Genomic DNA, 27,806 nt, shown 5'->3' with positions numbered 1-27,806 from the left:
ACTCAGGAGGCTGAGGCTGGAGAATCGCTTGAACCTGGGAGGCGGAGGTTGCGGTGAGCCGAGATCACGCCACTGCACTCCAGCCTGGGCGACAAAAGCGAAACTCCATCTCAAAACAAAAAAATAAAAAAACAAAACAAAAAACCACAAAGTGACCAGTGGGTGGGGAGACATGGAATCACGCCCTGTGGTACCATTAGAAGGGATTTGGATATTTAGCTGGAGAAGACAGCTGTGGACAGGAGAGCAGTCTTCAAACAATAATTTATAGGATGGGCATGTTGGCTCACACCTGTAATCCCAACACTTCGGGGGGCTGAGGTGGGAGGACTGCTTGATCCCAGGAGTTTGAGACCAGCCTGAGCAACACAGCAAGACCCCAAATCTATTAAAAATATATATATATATAAAATAATTAATGTATAGAAGAGGGAGAGAGAATTTAGTTTAGTAGATCAAACTTTTGTTTTTCTTTTGAGACAGTCTCATGCTGTCGCCCAGGCTGGAGTGTAGTGGTGCGATCTCAGCTCACTGCAACATCCACTTCCCAGGTTCAAGTAATTGTCCTGCCTCAGTCTCCTGAGTAGCTGGGAATTACAGGCGTGTGCCACCATGCCTGGCTAATGTTTGTAGTTTTAGTAAAGATGGGGTTTCACCCTGTTGGCCAGGCTGGTCTTGAACTCCTGACCTCAGGTTATCTGACCACCTTGGCCTCCCACAGTGCTGATATTATAGACATGAGCCACCACACCTGGCCCAGATAAAAACTTTCTGACAGTTCGAACTGCCCAGGTCTTTCTGCTTTGGGAAATTATAGATTTGCTCCCATGGGAGAGGTAAAGGCGATGCTAGATAACCACCTGATGAGGTGAAGTAGAGGAATTTTTGTTTAATTAATTCAACATACATTTTTTGAGCACCTATTATAGGTCAGAGACAGTACATTAGTTATAGTTCCTTCTAAACTTGAAACTCTATTATGCAGTGAGTTCTATTTTGCCTCCAAATGGGACTAAATAGAACTTCATATCCTACTCAAAACTTCAACTTAGACCACTATACTGGTTGGCATAAATGTCCTTGTAATCAATTTAAAAATTAATTGTCTTTGGCTGGGCACGGTGGCTCACGCCTGTAATCTCAACACTTTGGAAGGCCAAGGTGGGTGGATCACTTGAGGTCAGGAGTTCGAGACCAGCCTGGCCAACATGATGAAACCCCATCTCTACTAAAAATAACAAAAATTAGCTGGGTATGGTGGTGAGCACCTGTAATCTCAGCTACTCAGGAAGCTGAGGCAGAAGAATCGCTTGAACCCGGAAGATGGAGATTGCAGTGAGCTGAGATCGTGCCACTGCACTCCAGCCTAGGTGACAGAGTGTGACCCCCATCTCAAAAAAAAAAAAAAAAAAAAAAAAAAAAAAAAAAAAAAATTATCTTCCACTATCCTAAGTAACCTTTGCCATTTGCTATACAATGGGAGCAAACTCCTCCATATTAATCTGAATCTTGCCCCTATTCCATGTTCTCATGGGTGACCTTCCTTTTAGCAATGGAGAAACAAAAAATAATTGAGTCAGCAGGATAAGGACAGGAAATGAGGGTGGAGAAAAAGAAATGCGAAATAAAATGGAAAATAGTGTCAACCTCAGATCTATGAGTTGACAGCCCACCAGCCTTTTTTCTAGGTTGCATCCTGTTCCAAGGTGGCAGAGCTCCACATTTTTATTTTATGACTCTGGTCCTAAAGTGATTGCCCGAAGCTTAGGATTCCAAGGAAAATAAAATGGATCTGGCATGTTAAATAGGAGCTGTGGTCAGAGCTGAAGGTAGGTTAGAGTGATTTCTGTAGAAGCTGCTGTGAAGACCAGCCGTGTGACAGGCAGAGTGCTGCCCTCACTGACAGGAGTGTGTGCAGCTGTTTGAAAGCATTTGAAAAGACTTCAGGCCGGGCATGGTGGCTCACGCCTGTAATCCTAGCACCTTGGGAGGCCGAAGGATCCCTTGGGCCCAGGAGTTTGAGACCAGCCTGGGCAACATAGGGAGACCCTCGTTCTACGTATTTTATTTTAAGAAATTTTAAAAAGTAAAAATAGTGAAAACACTGGGCGTGGTGTCTCACGCCTGTAATCCCAGCACTTTGGGAGGCCGAGGTGGGTGGATCACTGGGGTCAGGAGTTTGAGACCAGCCAACATGGTGAAACCCCATCTCTAATAAAAATGCAAAAATTATGCAGGCGTGGTGGTGCGCCTGTAGTCCCAGCTATCGGGAGGCTGAGGCAGGAGAATCACTTGAACCCAGGTGGCAGAGGTTGTGGTGAGCCGAGATGGCATCACTGCACTCCAGCCTGGGTGACAGAGTGAGACTCCGTCTCAAAAAAAAAAAAGATTGAAAAGACTTTCTCTCTGCTTTCTAACTCAGCCTCCCAACTCATTAAAAACAAACAAACAAACAAACAAACAAACAAACCGTAACCAATATTTGCTGAAATGTAGGGTGGTAGAAAGTCGAAACAGTGACAAGCAAAAAGAACAGGGAGAAACCTTGGGAATTGAAATTTAACTTTGAGCAAGTCATTTATCCTGTTCACTGAAAAGTCTTGTGCTCTGAGAAAGGAAATCGCCTAGGACTATGGTTTTCAAAAATAGGTTACGGCCCATTGGGAAATCAATTGAATGGGTTAAAAATTAGCATTTTTACTATTAAATAGAATAGAAAATTCTGGAGGGCTTTCCACACCTCAAGGGTATTATATCATGAAACTTTTACTTTGGGTTTCAAGGAAATATACACATATATACACACGCATACGCATGGGTGTACTGAAGGAAATATACACGTGCACACACATGCATACACGTGGGTGTGCTGAAGGAAATACACACGTGCACACACGCATACACGTGGGTGTGCTGAAGGAAATATACACGTGCACACACACGCATACACGTGGGTGTGCTGAAGGAAATATACACGTGCACACACACGCATACACGTGGGTGTGCTGAAGGAAATATACACGTGCACACACACGCATACACGTGGGTGTGCTGAAGGAAATATACACGTGCACACACACGCATACACGTGGGTGTGCTGAAGGAAATATACACGTGCACACACACGCATACACGTGGGTGTGCTGAAGGAAATATACACGTGCACACACACGCATACACGTGGGTGTACTGAGTTGTGAAGTAAGATGGACATTTGTCCATGAAATGCAGTAAAAAACGTTTGAGAAATGCTGACCTAAGAGACTTCATCTGCTGTTTGGGCCATAGGTAGGACCCCAGAAAGAGCAAGTGGCTTTAGGTCCTCTACTACAAAGTTGGCAAATTAATGGTATTTTTGTGGGTTTTTTTTGAGACAGGCTCTCACTCTGTTGCCCAGGCTGGGTGCAGTGATGCAATCTCAGCTCACTACAGCCTCAGCCTCCCAAGCTCAAGCCATTCTGTCACCTCAGCCTCCAGGTGCCCAGCTAATTTTTTGTATTTTTGGTAAAGATGGGGTTTCACCATGTTGTCCAGGCTGGTCTCAAACTCCTGACCTCAGACCACTCACCTGCCTCGGCCTCCCAAAGTACTGGGATTACAGACATGAGCCATGATGACTGGCATTATATATTTATTATTATTATTATTATTATTATTATTTGAGACAGGGTCTTGCTCTATTGTCCAGGCTGGGTGCAGTGGTGCAATCATAGTTCATTGCAACCCTGAACTCCTGGGCTCCAGCCATCCTCCCACTTCAGCCCCCAGAGTAGCTGGGACTACAGGCAGCACCACCACACCTGGCAATTTTTAAATTTTTTTGTAGAGATGGGGGGGTCTCATGATGTTGCACAGGCGGGTCTTGAACTCCCGGCCTCAAGCAATCGATCCTCCTGCCTTGGCCTCTTGAGTGCTGGGATTATAGGCATGAGCCACTGCACCAGGCCTGGCCTTTAAATATAAATTCTTATAAATATACATTATGCTTCCCCAGCTACATTGTTTGCCTTTTCAGGGGTGCAGACTTGCTTCTTAACCTCTTTACACGTCCTTTCCCAGCACAGAACAGTACTCAATAAATAATGATGGCATTACCTTTTTGTATCCACTATTATCAATGACCAAGTCACTTTTTCTGGAATAGGTGCATTCAAAAGCCCTTGAAGGGCCGGGCGCAGTGACTCACACCTGTAATCCCAGCACTTTGGGAGGCCGAGGCAGGCAGATCACGAGGTCAGGAGATCGAGACCACCCTGGCCAACATAGTGAAACCCCATCTCTACTAAAAATATAAAAATTAGCTGGGTGTGGTGGCGGGCACCTGTAATCCCAGCTACCTGGGAGGCTGAGGCAGGAGAATCACTTGAACCTGGGAGGCGGAGGTTGCAGTGAGCTGAGACTGTGCCTTTGTACTCCAGCCTGGGTGACAGAGCGAGAAAAAAAAATTTACCTTTTCTTTTTTTCTTATTTTTTTTTTTTTAAAGCTTTGACCCGTCACCACCACATTTACTCACTTAGACTGGGCTCTGCACTAATAACACCTTAAATTTGTATAAACATGTAGTTTAAGGAGTTTTCTTACTTTTTATTTCACTGGTAAATGAATGAAGGCAATAAAGGGATATTATTTCCAAGTGGCAGACAGGGAAAATGAAGTGCAGAGCCGTGACTGATGCCCATGGTTCTGCAGCACAGTGGGTGACAGGCCCACTGGGACCAGTTGCTAATTTCTATGCTGGGGCTTTTTATTTTTGAGGCGGACTCACTTTGTCACCCAGACTGGAGTGCAGTGGCCCAGCCTCAGCTTACTGCAACCTCCGCCTCCCAGGTTCAAACGATTCTTCTGCCTAAGCCTCCTGAGTAGCTGGGATTATGGGTACACACAACCATGCCTGGCTAATTTTCGTATTTTTAGTAGAGACAGTGTCTCGTCATGTTGGCCAGGCTGGTCTCGAACTCCTGACCTCAAGTGATCCTCCCGCCTCTGCCTCCCAAAGTGCTGGGATTACAGGCGTGAGCCTCCGTGCCCTGCCAGCTGGGGCTCTTTCACTAGGTAAGTGGCTTATCTGGTGTGCTTTTCTTGCCAGTTCTCTCTCACCAAAAAGCAAGACTCCTGCTTTCATCTCTTGGTGAAGAAAAAAGAGAGGGAGGCAGAATTTTGCTGTAAATCATCCTGCACTGTTGTTTCCAGCAGTAATTCCCCTGAACTAGCTGTCAGATATCTCCTTAGGAATTTTAACACACACCACAGGCTCCTCACTGCAGAGCCTTCAGGTGGCCATTTCTCCTCTGCTGAAATGCCTTCATTCTTCCTCTTCACGGGACCCACATCCATCCCAGTCTGCAGACATCTTCCACGTCACATTCCTACCTGACCCCACTCTGCCCCACGAGGACTCTGATTCAACCATGCTGACCAAGAGTCTACGATAGGGCCAGTCATTGCTTTTAGGGTCTTCCAGACCCTAAAAGAGGTATTTTTGGAATGAGGTATTTTTATTCCCATTTTATTTTTTGAGAAGGAGTCTTGCTGTGTCACTCAGGCTGGAGTGCAGGGGCACAATCTCAGCTCACTGCAACCTCCGCCTCCCGGGTTCAAGCGATTCTCCTGCCTCAGCCTCCTGAGTAGCTGGGATTACAGGTTCCTGCCACCACACCCGGCTAATTTTCATATTTTTAGTAGAGACAGGGTTTCACCATGTTGGTCAGGCTGGTCTCGAACTCTTGACCTCAAATGATACGCCCGCCTCAGCCTCCAGAAGTGCTGGGATTAGAAGTGTGACCCGCCGCGCCCAGCCTTTACTCACATTTCAGAGCTGGTACAACCCAGGCTCAGGGAAGTGGAGAACTCAGCCTCTCGGCCTCCAGGCTCTGTGCTCTTTTCTTTTCCCCAAAGCTCATGGTATTTTTTTCCTCGCCAACCTCCTTCCCTTTATGAAAATTCTAGTATTTCCGTGTACGATTCAGAAGAACTGCAAGAGTTTTAGTTCCAGGGTTAGGTAAGCCTCATGGAATAGTTTGTGGAGGGTTGGAAATTAAATAATTTCCAATAATAATTTCAAATAATTAGGCCAGGCGCAGTGGCTCACGCCTGTAATCCCAGCACTTTGGGAGGCCGAGGCGGGTGGATCATGACGGCAGGAGTTCAAGACCAGCCTGGCCAACATGTAGAAACCCCGTCTCTATTAAACATACAAAAAATTAGCTGGGTGTGGTGGTGAGTGCCTGTAATCCCAGCTACTCGGGAGGCTGAGGCAGGAGAATCACTTGAACCCAGGAGGTGGAGGTTGCATTGAGCCGAGATGGCGCCACTGTACTCCAGCCTGGGTGACAGAGTAAGACTGTTTAAAAATAAATAAATAAATAGTAAAAGTGTTAATAAGTGGACTTTAATTGCAGTGTCTATTAATACTAATAACAGCATAAAAATAAAAATATAATCGATAGCCTCTTTAGTGGCACATTTATGGTTTTATTTTAGCGAATATAAATTTTTGAGATTTGAATTTTCATGTCCAAATGGTCCTGGCCTCTAAATGTCTCCTAAACATATCTTTCTTTCTTTCTTTCTTTCTTTCTTTCTTTCTTTCTTTCTTTCTTTCTTTCTTTCTTTTTTTTTGAGACAGAGCCTTGCTCTGTCGCCCAGGCTGGAGGGCAGTGGTGCGATCTCGGCTCACTGCAACCTCCCCCTCCTGGATTCAAGCGATTCTCCTGCCTTAGCCTCCTGAGTAGCTGGGACTACAGGTGCACGCCACCACGCCGGGCTAAGTTTTGTATTTTTAGTTGTGATGGGGTTTTATCATGCTGGCCAGGCTGGTCTTGAACTCCTGACCTCAGAAGATCCAGCTGCCTCAGTCTCCCAAAGTGTTGGGATTACAGGGATTAGCCATCGCATCTGGCCGCCTAAACCTATGTCCTCCATGAGGGTATAAGATTTTCACCTGCAAATACCAGCATTGTTTGTTTCTTTTTAAAAGATACTTCAGTCAAGGAAAGGCAGAAAGCCAGGCATGGTGGCTCATGCCTGTAATCCCAGCGCTTTGGGAGGCCGGAGGCAGGAGGATTGTTTGAGCCCAGGAGTTCAAGACCAGTCTGGGCTACATAGCAAACCCTGCGTCAAATTAAAAATAAAAAATAAATAGGCGGGGCATGGTGGCTCACGCCTGTTATCCCAACACTTTGGGAGGCCAAGGTGGGCAGATCACCTCAGGTCAGGAATTTGAGACAAGCATAGCCAACATGATAAAATCCCATCACTCCTCAAAATATAAAAATTAGCCTGGCGTAGTGGCACACATCTGTAGTCCCAGCTACTTGGGAGGCTGAGGCAGGAGAATCGCTTGAATCCGGAGGCAGAGGTTGCAGTGAGCCCGAGATCGTGCCACTGTACTCCAGCCTGGGTGACAGAGCAAGACACTGTCTTAAAAATAATAACAATAAAAATAAATAAAATTAATAATTAAAAAAATAAAGAAGGAACACCACAGGGGAACAGGCCTGGTGTCTGAATGCCCTCTGTGGATGTGCATCCTTAACCTGTTCCTGATTAGATCATTTAAGGTGCAGCAATGCTCCTGCTTATATGACTCTTTTTTTTTTTTTTTTGAGACGGAATCTTGCTCTGTTGCCCAGGTTGGAGTGCAATGGCGTGATCTTGGCTCACTGCAACCTCCGCCTCTTGGGTTCAAGCGATTCTTCTGCCTCAGCTTCCTGAGTAGCTGGGATTACAGGCGCGTGCCACTACGCCTGGCTAATTTTTTTTTTAATTTTTTTTTAGTAGAGATGGGGTTTCACCATATTGGTCAGGCTGGTCTCGAACTCCAGACCTCGTGATCCGCTCGCCTCGACCTCCCAAAGTGCTAGGATTGCAGGCGTGAGCCACCGCGCCTGGCAATTCATATGACTTTTAAACACTTCTCTCTGGGGAGAGAGATTTTAGAGAATGGGAGTAAAGAGAAAGGCGTTGAGAATCCCAAGTACTTTCTCTATCTTAGAGCAGAAAAAATAAAGGGAAGAGTAAAAGCCCAAGGCCCAGAAACGGATTTGCTTTTTAAACGGCTGTTCTGTGTCCCTAAGGGCCTGAAGGTTAGTTTATGTGCAATGCTTTTTAAGGTATGGATTGTTTTCTGGCATTGTAGCTACTACCTCCCTGGCCTGCTGGTTACTGACCAGAGGGAGGGAGAGGGTGTGATTGTTTGGAAAGAGTTTAAACAGTGACAAGAATTGAATTTTATTTATTTGTTATTCATTGCACAATCCAATAACAGCGATGGCAATGAAAACGAAAGTTAATCTACAATCCTATCACCCTATTAAGTCACTTGTTTCTATTTTCCCTTTTATTCCCTCATGCATTAAACATTATGCAAAGCACTCCGCTAGTCTTGGTTAAAGTGCAGCTTGTATACATTCTGAATAAAAATTTGCATTTTGCTTTTCTTTTCCTTTTTGTGTTTCTGAGGCTGCAAAATACATCTTCACAAGAGTGGCTTTAATAGTTACCTAACATTCCATCCTTCACGTACATTTTAAGGCACTGCTGCAGTGCAAGTATCCAACATTTAAACGTCAACGCCAACAGATTTGACCTAGCACTGCAGGGACTGGAGGTTGGTCAAGGTCAGGCGGAGGCTGCCAGGCTACCAGGGTGGAGGAAGGCGCCGAGGCAGAGGCCAGTGCGCCCATCGCGCGGCTCCTCGGGGCACCTGCTGCCTTGGCGCCTTTTCACTTCGCCTTCGCCTCGCCCGCAGCGCCCTCCGCAGAGGGCCCCGCCCGGTGCGCGCACATCCCCGCCCCCCGGGCGATCTGTCAGAGCAACTCGCGGAGCGTACGTGCCTCCGGAAGTGACGCACAGCCCCCCGGGGGGCCGGGGGCGGGGCCAGGCTATAAACCGCCGGTTCGGGGCCGCCATCCCCTCAGAGCGTCGGGATATCGGGTGGCGGCTCGGGCCGGAGGACGCGCTAGTGTGAGTGACTGCGGGCTTCTAGAAGTAGGCCGACCCTCGTGTCCTCCCTTCATCCTGCGGGGCTGGCTGGAGCGGTCGTTCCGGTGGTGCTGTCCAGCAGCCATAGGGGGCCGCACGGGGAGCGGGAAAGCGGTCGCGGCCCCAGGCGGGGCGGCCGGGATGGAGCGGGGCCGCGAGCCTGTGGGGAAGGGGCTGTGGCGGCGCCTCGAGCGGCTGCAGGTGCACGGGGTCGGGCGGCTGTGCGCAGAGGCGTCCCTGCGCCTCTCGTCCCTTCGCCTCTCGTCCCCCTTCCCTTCTCTCTGCCTTCTTGCCCGCCTCCTCGGTCACAGAGCGACGAATGACTTCTCTTATTACTCCGAGGACGAGACCAGGTGTACCCCACTGTCGCTCTCAGCCCCGCGGACTTCGGGTCCTCGCCCTTGAAGGCTGCAGGCCCTAGTGCGCCGGCTCCGGGCTGCGGGTCCGGGAGCGCGGGCGCAGCCAAGGTGCAGCTGCGCGGCGTGCGGCGCGGGGGGAACACGTGGCTGCTCCAGGAAGTCGCCCCGGGGAACGGCTGGGATTCGTGGGTGACCTTGGGCTCCTAAACCTTCGGTTCCCCGGGCTCCGGGTGGGCCCCGCTCTCACTGCGGAAAGGGACAAAGCTGTCCCCGATTCGGTTACTAGCGTGTTACAGGCATTAATTAGATACGGGTTTCTGTAAACTTACCCTTCGGCTCTGGTACAACCTGATCTTGCCATGCTCTGCCTGTTCGCCTTGCGTGTGGATTCTGTTTTCTCAATGCAGAATCCACTGAACACCGCAGGTGTTCACATTGAGAATATTGCTAGCAGTTCTCACGACAAGACGGGAGCCATAGGAGTGACTTATTTATGAAAGATACTTGGAGATAGATTAGTGGTGTGGTGAGAGGGCTGTGCTGGATTGATGGGCGCCGGAGAGGCCCATTGTGTCATATTCTGCTGGACAGTTCTTTAAGGTTGGGAGAGTGGATAAGAAAATATATTCTGATTCGGCTCTTTTCGGATAATGCTTTCCCTCTGCTCACTGCTTGTAGAGACCGGGGGACTGGGTTCTGCAGCTTTTTCCATTTTCTTCCCCATTGATAAGAGGATTAAAGTAGGAAACTGTATTTGGCTACCCCATACTTACATGCTAAGCTTACTGTGAAAATTAAGGTTAGGCTCTCTAGAGTACTTGTGGACCCTGCTGGTTCCCCCCGCCCCCCGGCCCTGAATTGTGGGTTACAATATGCTTCTCAAGAAAATCCAGAGTTAAGATAACTTTTGTCATCGATATTGCAAGGTTAAATATAGCATAGCATCCTTCAATTTCCTTTGGATGTTCTTATCAAGTAATGGTGGCTGTAAACCTAGCCTGTGTTGAAGATTGTTGGATAGACAGCAGTTTGGCTAACTCCGCCCTAAGGCGAGGCAGTTACTTGCCTCTGATAATGTGTTTAAATGTCATGGAGCAAGGTGCCCAGCTAAACCTGAATCGGATCACAATGCTAGTTAAAAATGACCCTCGGCTGGGCGCAGTGGCTCCCGCCTGTAATTCCAGCACTTTGGGAGGCCAAGGCAGGCGGATCACCTAAGGTCAGGAGTTCGAGACCAGTCTGACTAACATGGTGAAACCCTGTCTCTACTAAAAACACAAAAATTAGCCAGGCATGGTGGCTCACGTCTGTAATCCCAGCACTTTGGGAGGCCGAGGCAGGTGGATCACTTGAGGTGAGGAGTTCGAGACCAGCCTGGCCAACATGGTGAAACCCCGTCTCTATGAAAAATACAAAAATTAGCTGAGCGTTGTGGTGCACACCTGTAATCCCAGCCACTCAGGAGGCTGAGGCTCGAGAGTCGCTTTAACCTGGGAGGCAGAGGTTGTAGTGAGCTGAGATCGTGCTACTGTACTCCAGCCTGGGCAACAGAGCGAGATGCCATCACAAAAACAGCAACAAAAAAACTCCCTATTAAACCAGAAGAGTGACGGGGACGGGAAAAGATTCCTGGTCCAATGTTTTCATTATATTTTTCATGTCATTTGGAATCTCATGCATCAGGCATGCCCCAGTACTGTTCAATATTTTTACTCATTATCAGGTAGTTCAATACCAGTTATTACAGGATAGGGAGGTCAGTCAGAGAAGGCTTCATAGAGATGAAGCCTTGAGCTGAGCCTGGAAGAAATGAGGAGGACCTCAAGGAACAGAGAAGAATGTTGGTGGGTAAAAACATGGGCTGGATTCTGTCTGATTTTGGAGACAATAGAGGGTAGTGAAGTTGTTATGCAGTGAATGTGTTCCATTTCATGGTTCAAAATGTGGGGCTACGTTTTGCCTACCTGAACTTCATTATTAATGTGAGAAATTGAATTGTTTTCGGTCGCCATTGAGAACACCAAAGATACACAGGTAGCTTAGATTATTATTTATTTATTTATTTATTTTTGACAGAGTTTCACGCTTGTTGCCCAGGCCAGAGTGCAATGGCGCAATCTCGGCTCTCCGCAACCTCCACCTCCCCCAGGTTCAAGTGATTCTCCTGCCTCAGCCTCCCCGTAGCTGGGATTACAGGCATGCACCACCATGCCCGGCTAATTTTGTATCTTTTTTAGTAGAGATGGGGTTTCTCCATGTTGGTCGGGCTAGTCTCAAACTCTCAACCTCAGGTGATCTGCTCGCCTCGGCCTCCCAAAGTGTTGCTGGGATTACAGGCGTGAGCCACCATGCCCAGCCATCGCTTTGTGTTCTTAAAATTAATTTAAAACTAGAAAACTTGAGGAATGATGGTTCAGATGAGTGTTGAAACTTGCAAGATGTTTTTTCCTAGAAAAGGATGATTAAAATTGGTTCAGGGTGGGGCCTTCCAGTTCTGGCTCTAATGATTGGGTCCTTACTGTTCTGGTGCAGTGGTAGTGATAAGCTTTTTGTAACAGAAGGGGCAAAAGATTGTGCTTCTGGCTGGGTGCAGTGGCTCACGCCTTCAATTTCCTTGGGATGTTCTTATCAAGTAACTAATCTTAGCACTTTGGGAGGCCAGGTGGGTGGATCACCTTAGGTCAGAAGTTCTAGACCAACCTGGCCAACATGGTGAAATCCCATCTCTACTAAAAATACAAAAATTAGCTGGGCATGGTGGCGGACACTTATAATCCCAGCTACTCGGAGTCTGAGGTGGAAAAATAGCTTGAACCCGGGAGGCAGAGGTTGCAGTGAGCCGAGATCCTGCCATTGCACTCCAGCCTAGGCAACAAGACTGAAACTCTGTCTCCAAAAAAAAAAAAAAAGATTATGCTTCCAAGAATGTGGTCTATTGCATATGGACACTGTTTTTAAAGCTTGAATTTAAAAAATTTTTTGTAATAGGTTTTAGAGCTTTTTCTTTTTCTTATTATTTTTTTGAGATGGAGTCTCTCTCTGTCGCCCAGGCTGGAGTGCAGTGGTGCCATCTTGGCTCACTGCAACCTCCACCTCCCGTGTTCAAGCAATTCTCCTGCCTCAGCCTCCCCAGTAGCTGGGATTACAGGTGCCCACCACCATGCCCATCTAATTTTTGTATTTTTAGTAGAGATGGGGTTTCACCACCTTGGCCAGGCTGGTCTCAAACTCCTGACCTCGTGATCCACCTGCCTCGGCCTCCCAAAGTGTTGGGATAACAGGCATGAGCCACCATGCCTGGCCAGAAAGCTTTTTCTTAATGCCAGTTATAATACCCTTTGCTTTACAATTTGCATATACCTCACAGCTTGCTTTGTGCCATGTGCGTGTTTAATATGCCCTAAGTGTACTTGTATACAGGAAAAGCTTTAAAATGGTATCCAATAAATGTCCATTTTGCAAATCTCCGGATAATGTCACTTCCAAGTATCTGGATGCCCTCAAACCAAATTAACTAGAAAATTCAGATTTCAGTTAAGGCCTTTAACTTAACTTAGGACTTTGATTACAGAGATGTATTTTGCTTTGACAAAAGTTAAGGTTAATGTCTTAAATTTCCAGAGATGACAACACAATTTCTATAACCCAGTAACCCATTTAACTTTGATTATATTATCAGTTTTCAGCCTTGAACAGGCCACTTAGTTTCTCTGATAACTGGCCTCTTCATCTGTAAAACAGCGTGATCTGTGTTTCATGTTTCTTTTTGTGTCAAAGATTGAATCACTTGTAGGAACTATTCATTCAGTCAGGATCAGGATTTCTTCCCCTTTCCATTGGAGATGGTTTGTGGTATTTGTAGCATAACTGGTCTTGTCTGCTTTAGTCTTAATTTTGTCTTTGTGTCACCTTTTTTTTTTCTTTTTTTGAGACAGTTTTGCTCTTGTTGTCCAGGCTGGAGTGCAGTGGCGCTATCTTGGCTCACTGCAAGCTCCACCTCCTGGGTTCACGCCATTCTCCTGCCTCAGGCTCCCGAGTGGCTGGGATTACAGGTGCCCACCACCACGTCTAGCTAGTTTTTGTATTTTTAGTAGAGACAGGGTTTCTCCATGTTGGCCAGGCTGGTCTTGAACTCCTGACCTCAGGTGATCCACCCATCTCAGCCTCCCAAAGTGCTGGGATTACAGGTGTGAGCCACCCTACCCGGCAGTATGTGTCACTTTTGTCTACTCAGAACATAGTGGTTCGTACCTGTAATTGCAGCATTTTGGGAGGCCAGGGTGGGAGGATTGTTTGAGGCCACGAGTTCAAGACCAGCCTGGGCAACATAGGGTGACCTTGTCTCTACAAAAAGAAAAAAAAAGAATTACATATATAACAAACTTTAAAAAGGATCCCACTTAATTTAGTTGTCATGTAAACTATGGTTAAATACCTTTTCTAGAAAAGCAATAATGTATTTTAAAAATTTGATATATCATTTAGCCTGGTAATAGAAAGCTCACTAATCTGATACAGTAATGTCTTTCTCAATAATTCTCTATTCTGATACCTAGGTTCTTCTGTGTGGCAGTTCAGAATGATGGATCAAGCTAGATCAGCGTTCTCTAACTTGGTAAGATATTTTCAGTTGTATTTCTGCATCTGCAAGAATGTGAAATATACAAGCATGACTTTAACTGAGTAAGCATGAAATAATAACCCCAATCTATTATCAGGTATTCATTTACATTTGCATTGGTGGTCTTGAGGCATAACTGATCTCACAAAGAGTTCAGCCTTCAGTAGGGTTAATTATGGAAAGTCTTGGAAGAATTCTCAGAGTGGTTCTGGGTGTGGTAGAGGGGGACAGCTTAGTAGATAAGATGAATTAAAGAAAGCCCTGATCAAAATATTTTAGTAGGAGAGGTAAAAAGCAAAGGCTTGCCTGGCGCTGTGGCTCACGCCTGTAATCCCAGCACTTTGGGAGGCTGAGGTGGGTGGATCACCTGTGGTCAGGAGTTCAAGACCAGCCTGACCAACATGGTGAAACTCCGTCTCTACTAAAGATAAAAAAAAAAAAAAAAATTAGCTGAATGTCATGGCACATGCCTGTAGTCCCAGCTACTGGCGAGGCTGAGGCAGGAGAATTGCTTGAATCCGGGAGGCGGAGGTTGCAATGAGCTGAGATCACGGCATTGCACTCCAGCCTGGGCAACAGAGTGAGACTCCGTCTCAAAAAAAAAAAAGCAAAGGCTGAATGAGGCCAAGCATGGTGGCTCACTCCTGTAATCCCAGCAGTTTGGGAGGTGAGGCAGGAGGATCACTTGAGCAGCTTGAGACTTGCCTGGGCAACATAGCAAGCCTATCTCCATAAAAAAAAAAAAAAATGAAATTTTAAGAAACATTGAGTAGACAGTATGAACGAAAGCTGAAAGAACATACAGAAAAGACAGCCATCCAGGCCATGACGAGAAGGAGCCTAACTCTTAACACACTGCCTAGACCTCGATTCTCTCTTATTTGTATGTATGTATGTATTTATTTATTTATTTATTTTTATTTTATTTTTTGAGATGGAGTCTCAGCCTGGGCTCTGTTGCCCAGGTTGGAATGCAGTGTGCAATCTTAGCTCACTGCAACCTCCGCCTCCTGAGTTCAAGCGATTCTCCTGCCTCAGCCTCCTGAGTAGCTGAGATTACAGGCGTGTGACACCATGCCCAGCTAGTGGGTTTTTTTTTTTTTTTTGGATTTTTAGTGAGACCATGTTGGTCAGGCTTGTCTCAAACTCCTGACCTTAAATGATCTGTCTGCCTCAGCCCCCTAGGGTGCTGGGATTACAGGCGTGAGCCACCGCATGTGGCCTATTCTCTCTTTTCTGTCTTCTCTCTTAATGCTTAGTCAGAATTTCTGCTTATTTATAACTTTGTTTTATTCTTGCTCCCTTGCTCCCACCAGCATCATGGTCTGGGTTACTGCATAGTATCCTGAACTGATTTGTGCCCCTAGTCCCAGCTACTCAGGAGGCTGAGGTGGGAGAATCAGTAGAGCCCAGGATTTTGAGGCTGCAGTATGCTATGATGACACCACTGTACTCCATCCTGGGAGAGGGAGGGAGACTTTGTCTCAAAAAAAAAAAAAAAAAATTTACAAAAAAGGAGAGGCTGACTGAGAAGACCAGTGTGAACTAGCCCTTGACTGGGCCCAGGGAAGAATGTTGGTTTGAAAGGAGAACACCCTGAGGAATATATAGCGAGTCATAGTAATGGCCCAATAACAAGCATATACCTAAACAAGCTTTTCCTAAACATTCCTGTGCCTGTTCTTCATCATGCCTTCTTCCCCAAAACAGTTTGGTGGAGAACCATTGTCATATACCCGCTTCAGCCTGGCTCGGCAAGTGGATGGCGATAACAGTCATGTGGAGATGAAACTTGCCGTAGATGAAGAAGAAAATGCTGACAATAACACAAAGGCCAATGTCACAAAACCGAAAAGGTGTAGTGGAAATATCTGCTATGGGGCTATTGCTGTGATCGTCTTTTTCTTGATTGGTAAGAATGACCATTCCAAACTTCAATGTTTTCCATAACCAACTCTGGGAAGTCTGTTATTTCAGCTCAGCATGTAGTTATTTTGTGCCTTTTTTTTTTTGGAGACAGAGTCTTACTCTATTGCCTAGGCTAGAGTGCAGTGGCACCATCTTGGCTCACTGCAACCTTGGCCTCCCAGGTTTAAGCGATTCTCTGCCTTAGTCTCCTGAGTAGCTGGGACTATAGGCGCCCACGACCACACCTGGCTAGTTTTTTTTTTTTTTTGAGATGGAGTCTCACTCTGTGGCCCAGGCTGGAGTGCAGTGGCGTGATCTCGGCTCACTGCAACCTCCATCTCCCGGGTTCAAGCGATTCTTCTGCCTCAGCCTCCTAAGTAGCTGGGACTACAGGTGTGCACCACCACAGCTGGCTAATTTTTGTATTTTTAGTAGAGACAGGGTTTCACCATGTTGGTCAGGCTGGTCTCTAACTCCTGACCTCGTGACCTGCCCGTCTCAGCCTCCCAAAGTGCTGGGATTACAGGCATGAGCCACTTTCCCGTCCACTTTATGCCTTTTTAAGTGCCACTAGGAAGACAATCATGAGTAGATTCTATGCCTGTCATTGAATTTAATCTGTTGGAAAGAGAGACCCATGAATTATTTCAATACGATGTGCAAGTGTTTTCTTTTTATTTATGTATTTTTTTGTTTGCTCCCACTCCACCAGGAAGCAAATGTTATGCTAAAAAATATATGCAGGATACTGGTGGTGTAGAAGCTCAGTCTAACGTTTCAAGGAGGTCTTTTGGAAAAAACGACCTATGTTTTGAATAGGTAACTATTTGAAATAAAGTTAGTATATAATTTATTAAGTGGTTTAAAGTATACAAAACTGAGATGCATTATATACTTTACAACTACTTAGAATTTGATGAAAACCAGTATTTTTAAGGCTTACCTGAAAATATTAACAGATTAACAGGGATAGATTACAAATGAAATTCTGAGTTCAGCTCTGGAACTTTGTCTCTTTAGGATTTATGATTGGCTACTTGGGCTATTGTAAAGGGGTAGAACCAAAAACCGAGTGTGAGAGACTGGCAGGAACCGAGTCTCCAGTGAGGGAGGAACCAGGAGAGGACTTCCGTGCAGCACCTCGCTTATATTGGGATGACCTGAAGAAAAAGTTGTCAGAGAAGCTGGACACCACAGACTTCACCAGCACCATCAAGTGAGTGTGAGCTACTTTGCAAGTATCTAGACAAGTAATTCAGGAATTATGGTAGGCCACAGGGAAACAATAACAGTGACACTGTGGGGAACAGCTTTTTAGAGAAGACAAGACTTGTCATGTTTAGCTAAAGAGGGGAAGGGGCCTGTGAAAAACTGAAACTATATTGGTAAGGAAAAAGGTAGAACTTCTCTGGGGAGTCTCCTTTTTCTTAAAAAATTCATAGGCCCTTGATGTTTTCCCCATCTTTGTAGCTTATTGCTTGCTGTCATTCTCTGGCTCTGATTTTTCTTCTTAACCTCTTGTAACGTTGTACTAAGCTCTGCTTTGCTAACAAGGACATCAGTAGCTTTTCTCTTTTTTAGGAAGCAACACATGCCAGAAGTAGCCTTTTTCATCTCCTAGATCATGCGTAACTGCCTGACTTAAGTCTCTAGTGCTTCTTAATTTCTGTGATACTCACCCATTAACCCCTAGGCCAGTCAGTATCCAGAGACAATGTCTCCCTCTGGTGGAGGCTGGAATACGGTGGCACGCTCTCATCTCACCGCAGCTTCATTCATTCATAGCCTCCTGAGTAGCTGGGACTATAAGCACGCAGCACCACACCTAGCTAATTTTTTTTTTTTTTTTTTTTTAAATAGACAGAGTCTCACCATGTCTCCCAGGCCGGTCTGTTCTTAGATTTTTATTTATTTACTTATTTATTTTGAGATGGAGTCTTATGTGCTGCCCAGGCTGGAGTGCAGTGGCATGATTTCAGCTCAGTGCAACCTCTGTCTCCCAGGTTCAAGCAATTCTCTTACCTCAGTCTCCTGAGTAGCTGAGATCACAGGTTTGTGCCACCACACTCTGCTAATTTTTGTGGGTTTTTTTTTTTGTTTTTTTTTTTTTTTTTTTTTTTTTTTGTAGAAACGGGATTTCACCATGTTGGCCAGGCTGGTGTCGAACTCCTGACCTCAGATGATCCTCCTGTCTTGGCTCCCAAAGTGCTGGAATTACAGGCGTGAGCCACTGCACCTGGCCAAATTTTTATTTTCTATTTATTTATTTATTTATTTTATTTTTAATGGGCTTTCTGGCAAAAACGAGAAAGCATGCTAGACAAATTCTAAAAGAGCTGTAACACTTGTCCATAGAGTTTTACTATCTTTGCACATACATGCCTCTGTGCAAAGAATACATTTATCTTTTCCTTTTTGCAAGCTTCCTACAGTTACAGTGGTACCATAATTCTTTAGTCTTAAGTTATGGCATTTTCTACTTCATCTAGTTGATGGTTTTGTGTTTATTTACTATACACCAGACCTTATGGATAAAGTGAGAGTATAGTCCACTGCACAAAAATGTAAGAACTAATATGCTGAGTAAAGAGAACTGTGGGAGATCGGACCAAGGAGCAGTTCTGCTTCAGGGTATTCAGATGCTTCACAAGTAGGTGAGAGCTGAAACTACGCACTCTGTTCAGCACAGTATTACTATCTTAGATTTTATAGTAGATCTCCTGGAAGCTGCTCATTTCCCCTACAACTACCCTAAGCAGTTACATTGTGTTATGATGAGGCTCTTGAAGGAGTGCTTTGTAGTGAGTAAAGAAGCTTTGAAGTTATAAGATTTGGGGCACAGTTTTTTTTCTTTTGTGTTATTCTGGTCAGTCTAGAAGTTTTGGGTCACAGTTCATTTATCTGAACTATGAGGGATAATATTTTGCTTTCAAAACAATTTGTTTAATCCTTGAGTTACATGTTTATTTTAAATTAAACTTAAGTTCATTTAAAAGACATTTTCTCCTCCAGGCTGCTGAATGAAAATTCATATGTCCCTCGTGAGGCTGGATCTCAAAAAGATGAAAATCTTGCATTGTATGTTGAAAATCAGTTTCGTGAATTTAAACTCAGCAAAGTCTGGCGTGATCAACACTTTGTTAAGATTCAGGTCAAAGACAGGTATGTTGAAAGATGGTAAACTTATTTTTATACAAGTAGCTATTTTCAGGTGTGCTAAGTATAGCAAAGAGTTTTTGTTATTGTTTTATTTTGAAACGGGGTCTCACTCTGTTGCCCAGGCTGGAGTGCAGTGGCACAATCTCTGCTCACTGCAGCCTCTGCCTTCTGGGTTCAAGTGATTCTCCTGCTTTAGCCTCCAGAGCAGCTGGGATTACAGGCGCACGCCACCACGCCCAGCTAATTTTTGTATTTTTAGTAGAGGTGGGGTGGTCTCGAACTTTTGACCTCAGGTGATCCGCCTGCCTCCGGAAGTGCTGGGATTACAGGCATGAGCCACCGCATGTGGCCCAAAGGCTTTTAAAATAAAAATCAAGCTTAAGATTTAGAGGTAAATTTCCTCAAGCCATATAATGCTAGACATACTAAATGTAAGCTATTGTGTTTTTTGGAAGATGACCTTAGGCTTATTTTAACTTAATCTTTTTAACAGCGCTCAAAACTCGGTGATCATAGTTGATAAGAACGGTAGACTTGTTTACCTGGTGGAGAATCCTGGGGGTTATGTGGCGTATAGTAAGGCTGCAACAGTTACTGTAAGTAAGACAAAACAGTGCATGAGACTCTTCCCTATTGAATCATTCAAAACTCATCTTTTCTGTTCTTAGGAGTTATAAATTTCCTTTTAAAATGTAAATGATCATGAGGTATTTTGGTTTTCAACCCTCTAATGACACAGTCAACATGCATTGTCTTCTCTCTCTAATCACTTTCCCCATGTCCTGCTTATTTTTTCTTTATAGTACTGCTAGCAGCTGACATTATGTATGCCTTTGTTTCCATTAGAATGTGAACCAGATGAAGAACCATGGGTTAGTTCTATTTACTGCCATGTCGCAGAGCTTTGGAGAATGGCTGACATACATAGTAGTATTTGCTAAACAAATGCATATCCTCCCTGTGGGGACAGATGTCAATATCCATCTTGGCTGGGGCCTAGTCTTAGCTTGATTCGCTAATGCTTGATCTTTTTCTATTTTTGTTTTGAGACAGGGTGTCACTCTGTTGCCCTAGCTGGAGTGCAGTGGCGTGAGCTTGGCTCACTGCAACCTCCACCACCACCCAGGCTCAAGTGAGCCTCCCGAGTAGCTGAGATGTCCAGCTAATTTTTATTTTTTATTTATTTTTTATTTATTTTTTTTTTTGGTAGAGACAGGGTTTTGCCATGTTGGCCAGGCTGGTCTTGAATTGAAACTCTTGGGCTCAAGTGATTCACCACCCTCGGCCTCCCAAAGTGCTGGGATTACAGGAGTAAGCTGCTGCGCCTAGCCCTTGATCTTTTTAAATTTAGGCAAATACAGTCAAATTAACACAGAAATAGAGAACAGATAGATGGAATAATTTTCAGCTTAAAAATCACATTTGTGGCTGGGCGTGGTGGCTCACGCCCATAATCCCAGCACTTTGGGAGTCCAAGGTGGGCAGAACACCTGAGGTCAGAGACCAGCCTGGCCAACATGGTGAACTCTACTAAAAATACAAAAATTAGCCAGGTGTGGTGGTGGGTGCCTGTAATCCCAGCTACTTGGGAGGCTGGGGCAGGAGAATTGCTTGAAGCCAGGAGGTGGAGGTTGCAGTGAGCGGAGATTGCGCCATTGCACCCCAGCCTGAGCAACAAGAGCGAAATTCCATCTCAAAAAAAAAAAAAAAAAAAAATCACATTTGTAAGTCAGGTGTATCTCTAGTGGATACCTTTTGGGGCAGGTGCCGTTCTATGTTGATCCCTTGCCTTTCTGGATACGTGTGCTTTATCCCTTTGCCTGGCTGCCTATAAGCCAGGAGTTTAGAGATGGGTAGATTGTTCTGTTAAAGAACATTGAAGATTTTTGTTCAACTTCAAGCTTTCTGTATTGAGGTGCTTGGTTGTTAGTGTCAGTTTATAGCTGTTCATCTGGACTCTTACTAGCTTAGGAACATAATGACACATCTAAAGTTGGTGTGTGCAAGTCACTTTGTTGTAATAGATGGTGTTTTAATTTTGGGACAGATTTATTGTCAGACCTTTCAGTTAAAACCTATTTCTATGATGTCCTCAAGGCTAAGATTGTTCCAGGCCTCCAGTCCCATGACCAGCCTACATAGGCCTCTTTAATCTAAATGCCCTTCAGATGAAAGGCAGCATGGGATGAAAGCATGAAAGACATAGGAGGCCAAAAATCTTGATTTTCTTCCAATAGCTCTGACCTAAAAGTTGTAAAGTTTTTTAGAACTCGTGTCTTTTTTAGGCCTTGGCCTCCTTTTATTACTTACTTGGGTTGCCTGTCTTAGGTTTGATCTATAAAACTCCTCTGTCTCAAGATTTTAGAGCTTTTCCGATACCATAATGCTCATTAAATCTAATGTCTTTGTTCTAGGGTAAACTGGTCCATGCTAATTTTGGTACTAAAAAAGATTTTGAGGATTTAGACACTCCTGTGAATGGATCTATAGTGATTGTCAGAGCAGGGAAAATCACCTTTGCAGAAAAGGTGAGTATGAGTTATTATAATATTAAATACAGTACTTTGGTATCTTACTCTTCAGGTAAGTGATATTTCTTATTAATATTCTTACATTCTGAAAACCAACAATCTTAAACTCTCATACCAGATAATACAATTTATTAAAATGCTCAACAAATGAAGTTAAGTTCCACTTACCCAATCAGAAGTGCTTAAGTGAAAGCTATTTCTCTGTATAACTCAGTTTTATGCATATACAGAATTCATCTAAAAGCATGTTTTATAAAAAGGAAAATTAATAGCCAAACATACACAAGGAACTAGAGTGGAACATATCAAAAGACAGTGGTGATTTCTGCATTTTTAAAAAAGTGGCAGGGCTCACACCTATAATCCCAACACTTTGGGAGGCTGAGGTGGGAGGACTGCTTGAGCCCTGGAGATTGTGAGATGTGACTTATGCCACTCCAGCCTGAGTGACAGAGTGAGACTCAAAAAAGTGGTTGTCTTAGATGGGGTTTTTGTTATTTTTCTTTTCTTTTCTTTTTTTTGAGATGGAGTCTCTGTCACCCTGGCTGGAGTGCAATGGCGTGATCTCAGCTCACTGCAACCTCCGCCTCCCGGGTTCAAGTGATGCTCCTGCCTCAGCCTTCCGAGTAGCTGGGATTACAGGTGCCCACCACCATGCTTGGCTTATTTTTGTATTTTTAGTAGAGACAGGGTTTCACCATGTTGGCCTGGCTGGTCTTGAACTCCTGACCTCAGGTGATCCACCTGACTCGGCCTCCCAAATTGCTGGGATTACAGGCGTGAGCCACCACTCCTGGCCTTTGTTATTCTTTTTTTTTTTTTTTTTTTTTTTGAGAGGGAGTTTTGCTCTTTCATCCAGGTTGGAGTGCAGTGGCGCAATTTCGGCTCACTGTAACCTCTGCCTTATGGTTTCAAGCGATTCTCCTGCCTCAGCCTCCCCAATAGCTGGGAATACAGGCGCCAGCCACTGCGCCCAGCTAATTTTTGTATTTTTAGTAGAGACAGGGTTTCACCATGTTGGCCAGGCTGGTCTCGAACTCCTGACCTCGTGATCCCCCTGCCTCAGCCTTGCAAGGTGTTGGGATTACAGGCGTGAGCCACCACTCCCGGCCCATTGTTATTCTTATTTGCAAACAAGTGAGTTAATTTTTCAGGAAACAATTAACAAATTACCAGATAAACAATTTGAAATATTTGGAAGTATTAAAAGTTTAGTCCTCTGTAACCATTTGGCCTTTAGCATAATGTACAGGATGTATTCTCATTTCGTATAATTAGATCTTCATTTTCTGAGCTTTGTATGTTTTCTTTTAGGTTGCAAATGCTGAAAGCTTAAATGCAATTGGTGTCTTGATATACATGGACCAGACTAAATTTCCCATTGTTAACGCAGAACTTTCATTCTTTGGACATGTGAGTTATTTCTTGAGTAAATCACCGTTTTGAGTTCTTTGAATTGTTCTTGGATTCCTGTATTAGCAGAAATAGCACTGTGTCTTCCTTAAATGCTCTTTTTTCTGGGAGGGTGTTAGCAGAAGCAAGAAGATAGATTACATTGACTTTGAGGCTTTATTATTTGTTGCTAAAAGTACTTTGTCAATAGTGCCTTGAATTGAGAATTTCCATGTGCCATGAAAACAGGATTCACATTGCAGAGCCACTCAGATTTTTGAGGCTTCAAGTAAGGCTGGGCTGCAGCCTTATACCAAATCTGAATCTTACAGAGAACTTCTGAGGAAGTCTGTGATGGGGTGAATTGCTCTTTTGTTTTCCTAGGCTCATCTGGGGACAGGGGACCCTTACACACCTGGATTCCCTTCCTTCAATCACACCCAGTTTCCACCATCTCGGTCATCAGGATTGCCTAATATACCCGTCCAGACAATCTCCAGAGCTGCTGCAGAAAAGCTGTTTGGGTAAGTTTTTATTTGAAGGCGGTCTTGCATAGTGAGGTTTTATGATTAGGGAAGAATGGTAATATGTTGATTAAAATGTTAAACATGATTATAATTTTCCACATTTGGGAATTTGGAGGATGGTTAGCTGTTACCTTGGTACAGATAAAAATGAATTTTTCTCTATAAAGAGATCTTAATAATGGACTTTGGACTTATAAACGCAGGAGAATAAGGAGACTTACAAACCTAGTGAATTCCTTGTGCAAGATTCCTGGCATAGCTTCTGCTCAACTACTTCTGTGCTGAAGCACGATGCCTATGGCAACCCATTCAGTTAGTGGAGAGAATCTGTTAGAATTCATATTGGGATAAAATCCTATTCCCTGAAACATCCATTTGTCTGGATTTTTCTCCTAAGCAATACGGTGTGATTCCAGTTACCTTGTCTACAGATTGAGAAGCCTCGCTTCTCATGATGGTCTCCAGAGAAACCATTTGTGGTCATGGCCCGCTCCTCTCGATATCCTCCCTGTAGTTAGTGTCTCTTTTTAAAAACAGAGCCCAGTTCCATTAGAGTCCGTAGCATTAATTTTGATTTGGATGTGGATATATTTATCATTTCCTGTTATTATAGGATGGAGATCTAGTTTCGGACCTTTATGAAAGCATTTATCTCCTGTATGACATAGGCTCTCTGATCCTGTTTCTTTAACATAATTGGATAGTGAAAATATATTCTATTTGATAGTCTCAAATGAAGAACATCAGTATATAAGGAGTATATGAAATACCATGACTGTTGATCATGCTGAGAGGCCTTTAGCATAGGGGAGTGTGTAACATACCATGACTATTGATAATGCTAAGAGGCATTTAGCATGGGAAGGAGTGCATAACATACCATGACTATTGATCATGCTAAGAGGCATTAAACATGGGAAGGAGTGCATAACGTACCATGACTATTGGTAATGCTAAGAGGCATTTAGCATGGGAAGGAGTGCGTAACATACCATGACTATTGATCATGCTAAGAGGCATTTAACATGGGAAGGAGTGCGTAACGTACCATGACTATTGGTAATGCTAAGAGGCATTTAGCATGGGAAGGAGTGCGTAACATACCATGACTATTGATCATGCTAAGAGGCATTTAACATGGGAAGGAGTGCATAACATACCATGACTATTGGTAATGCTAAGAGGCATTTAGCATGGGAAGGAGTGCGTAACATACCGCGACTATTGATAACGCTAAGAGGCATTTAACATGGGAAGGAGTGCATAACATACCATGATTATTGATAACGCTAAGAGGCATTTAGCCTGGGAAGGAGTGTGTAACATACCATGACTATTGATAACGCTAAGAGGCATTTAGCCTGGGAAGGAGTGTGTAACATACCATGACTGTTGATAACGCTAAGAGGCATTTAGCCTGGGAAGGAGTGTGTAACATACCATGACTATTGATAATGCTAAGAGGCATTTAACATGGGAAGGAGTGCGTAACATACCATGATTATTGATAACGCTAAGAGGCATTTAGCCTGGGAAGGAGTGTGTAACATACCATGACTGTTGATAACGCTAAGAGGCATTTAGCCTGGGAAGGAGTGTGTAACATACCATGACTATTGATAATGCTAAGAGGCATTTAACATGGGAAGGAGTGCGTAACATACCATGATTATTGATAACGCTAAGAGGCATTTAGCCTGGGAAGGAGTGCGTAACATACCATGATTATTGATAACGCTAAGAGGCATTTAGCATGGGAAGGAGTGTGTAACATACCATGACTATTGATCATGCTAAGAGGCATTTAACATGGGAAGGAGTGTGTAACATACTATGACTATTGATAATGCTAAGAAGCATTTAGCATGGGAAAGAGTGTGTAACATACTGTGACTGTTGATAACGCTAAGAGGCATTTAGCATAGGTGATTTTTGTTGACTCATTCTACCTACCACCTGCAAGTCGTAACCAACCTGTGAAGCCAGCGTCCCATCTTATCCTTATGTAGTAGGGGAGTAATAATGTTTCAACCTATATTTATGTAAGTAAGCCCCCTTAGGAGCAGCTATTACTTGGGTAACACAGAGGAATTAGATAGGGGAAGCACAGGATTTTTTTTTTTTTTTTTTTTGACAGTCTCACTCTGTTGCCCAGGCTGGAGTGCAGTGGCGCGATCCTGGCTCACTGCAACCTTCACCTTCTGGGTTCAACGAATTCTGCCTCAGCCTTCCAAAGTGCTGGGATGACAGGCGTGAGCCACCGCACCCAGCTGAGGAATATTTTTTATAACTGAGCTAAGAATGTGTACTATCCTTGTTAGTGGTGACAGTTGGGAAACATAAAAATGTATTAATATTCTTTTATATATTAGAAGAACTTCATTTTGAGTCCATCTTGGTGTGTATTCCAAATATAAACTACGTAACTATGTCTGGCAGAAAGGCATAGTTAGAGAAGTGTTTTAAAATATTGCTTAATTAATGGTTTTCAATTGGCTGCCTACAGATCAAAGTAAGACGCAAATGGTTCACCACTAGAGAGGAAGTTTTTTTTGTTTTCGTTTTGTTTTGTTTTGTTTTTTTGAAACAGGAATTGTGCTCTGCCACCCAGGCTGGAGTGCAGTGGCATGATCTCGGCTCACTGCAGCCTCCGCCTCCCAGGTTCAAGCGATTCTCCTCCTCATCCTCCTTAGTAGCTGGGATTACAGGCGCACGCCACCATGCCCAGTTAATTTTTGTATTTTTAGTAGAGTCGGGGTTTCACCATGTTGGTCAGGCTGGTCTTGAACTCCTGACCTTGTGATCCACCTGCCTCGGCCTCCCAAAGTGCTGGGATTACAGGGGTGAGCCACTGCACCGGGCCGAGAGTGAGTTTTGTTTATATGTCCTCTTAATCTAGAACTTCACTGGACGGAAGTAAACCTTGGGCAAGGAACAATAACTCAGAACTTACGCCTGCTTTCTGATTCTAGGAATATGGAAGGAGACTGTCCCTCTGACTGGAAAACAGACTCTACATGTAGGATGGTAACCTCAGAAAGCAAGAGTGTGAAGCTCACTGTGAGCAATGTGCTGAAAGAGATAAAAATTCTTAACATCTTTGGAGTTATTAAAGGCTTTGTAGAACCAGGTAAAGACCCCCCCCGCCCCTGCTTTTTTTTGTTTTCTTTGCTGTTCTTAAGGATGTGGCTAGAGAAGGAGGGAGGGTAGGAATGCTGGCGTGGCTTGGTTTTTTTTTTTTTTTTTTTTTTTTTTTTTTTGAGACGGAGTCTTGCTCTGTCGCCCAGACTGGAGTGCAGTGGCGCGATCTCGGCTCACTGCAAGCTCCGCCTCCCGGGTTCACGCCATTCTCCTGCCTCAGCCTCTCCGAGTAGCTGGGACTACAGGCGCCCGCCACCACGCCCGGCTAATTTTTTGTATTTTTTTTAGTAGAGACGGGGTTTCACCGTGGTCTCGATCTCCTGACCTCGTGATTCGCCCGCCTCGGCCTCCCAAAGTGCTGGAATTACAAGCGTGAGCCACCGCGCCCGGCCTGGCTTGGTTTTATGAAGTGCTCAATCTTGTCTGTCCTAAAGTGAATTGTTTATGTGTCAGTTTCTTTTTTTTTTTTTTTTTTTTTTTTTTTGAGAAGGAGTTTCACTCTTGTTGCCCAGGCTGGAGTGCAGTGGCGTGATCTCGGCTCACTGCAACTTCTGCCTTCCAGGTTCAAGCCATTCTGCCTCAGCCTCCCCAGTAGCTGGGATTATAGGCATGTGCCACCACGCCTGGCTATTTTTGTATTTTTAGTAGAGACAGGATTTCTCCATGTTGGTCAGGCTCCATGAGGTCAGAGCTTCTGACTTCAGGTGATCTGCCTGCCTCAGCCTCCCAAAGTACTGGGATTACAGGCGTGAGCCACCGCGCCCAGCCTATGTGTCAGTTTTATTGGGAGGTAATAAGGCCCTAGGAAATTCTTGTTAAAAATTGACCATTATGACTAGAAAATCTATTCTAAGTTATTGACTAGACCAGTGATAAGCAAATTTCTTAAGGGGGCAGATAATAAACCTTTTGCAGGCTATCCAGTCTCTCTTTTAGCTGTTCAACTCTGTGGGAGCAAGAAAACAGGCAGACTGTACGTAGTGAATGGGCACGCGGGCTGTAGTTTGCCGGTCCCTGGAGTTAACTTTAAATGCAATAAAATAGCCAACACTTACTAAGAAATAAGTCCTTAGACTTAAGTAGTCAGTAAATATTAATTAGTAGTATAGGAAAAAAGTAGCTCTACTAGTAAGGTAAAATTAATATTCTCATGTGAATTTTTAATTCCCAGAGTTTTTAGTCAGA

General features: G+C 44.4%; 1 protein-coding gene and 1 non-coding gene across 15 annotated transcripts in view; one reads left to right on the top strand and one right to left on the bottom strand.

Annotated features, from left to right (window-relative positions):
- Nucleotides 1-8,834: 8,834 nt before the first annotated feature.
- The window catches only part of TFRC (transferrin receptor), a 65,896-nt gene continuing 46,924 nt past the window's right edge, over nucleotides 8,835-27,806 (top strand). For 13 of the 14 annotated variants that reach the window (XR_010116731.1, XR_010116735.1, XR_010116733.1 and 10 more), the window contains exons 1-10: nucleotides 8,835-8,965; nucleotides 13,899-13,957; nucleotides 15,674-15,875; nucleotides 16,892-17,087; nucleotides 18,884-19,033; nucleotides 19,524-19,626; nucleotides 21,445-21,558; nucleotides 22,876-22,974; nucleotides 23,338-23,477; nucleotides 26,453-26,610. Coding sequence is in view for 3 of the 14 variants with exons in the window: in XM_063622180.1 (XP_063478250.1) it covers nucleotides 13,922-13,957; nucleotides 15,674-15,875; nucleotides 16,892-17,087; nucleotides 18,884-19,033; nucleotides 19,524-19,626; nucleotides 21,445-21,558; nucleotides 22,876-22,974; nucleotides 23,338-23,477; nucleotides 26,453-26,610 (1,198 nt within the window). In the remaining 11 variants the exon portion in view is untranslated. Of the gene's footprint in view, nucleotides 8,990-13,898; nucleotides 13,958-15,673; nucleotides 15,876-16,891; nucleotides 17,088-18,883; nucleotides 19,034-19,523; nucleotides 19,627-21,444; nucleotides 21,559-22,875; nucleotides 22,975-23,337; nucleotides 23,478-26,452; nucleotides 26,611-27,806 lie in introns of all 14 variants that reach the window. The other variant, XM_063622179.1, reaches the window with a different exon arrangement.
- LOC134733369 (U7 small nuclear RNA) lies at nucleotides 18,157-18,218 on the bottom strand. The gene has a single exon (XR_010116817.1). It is a non-coding gene; the product is annotated as a U7 small nuclear RNA (small nuclear RNA).

This window comes from Symphalangus syndactylus, chromosome 17 (assembly GCF_028878055.3).
Source record: "Symphalangus syndactylus isolate Jambi chromosome 17, NHGRI_mSymSyn1-v2.1_pri, whole genome shotgun sequence".
Taxonomy (NCBI): domain Eukaryota; kingdom Metazoa; phylum Chordata; class Mammalia; order Primates; family Hylobatidae; genus Symphalangus; species Symphalangus syndactylus.
The sequence above is the reverse complement of the archived record's forward strand: the minus strand, read 5'-3'. Positions and strand labels throughout refer to the sequence as shown.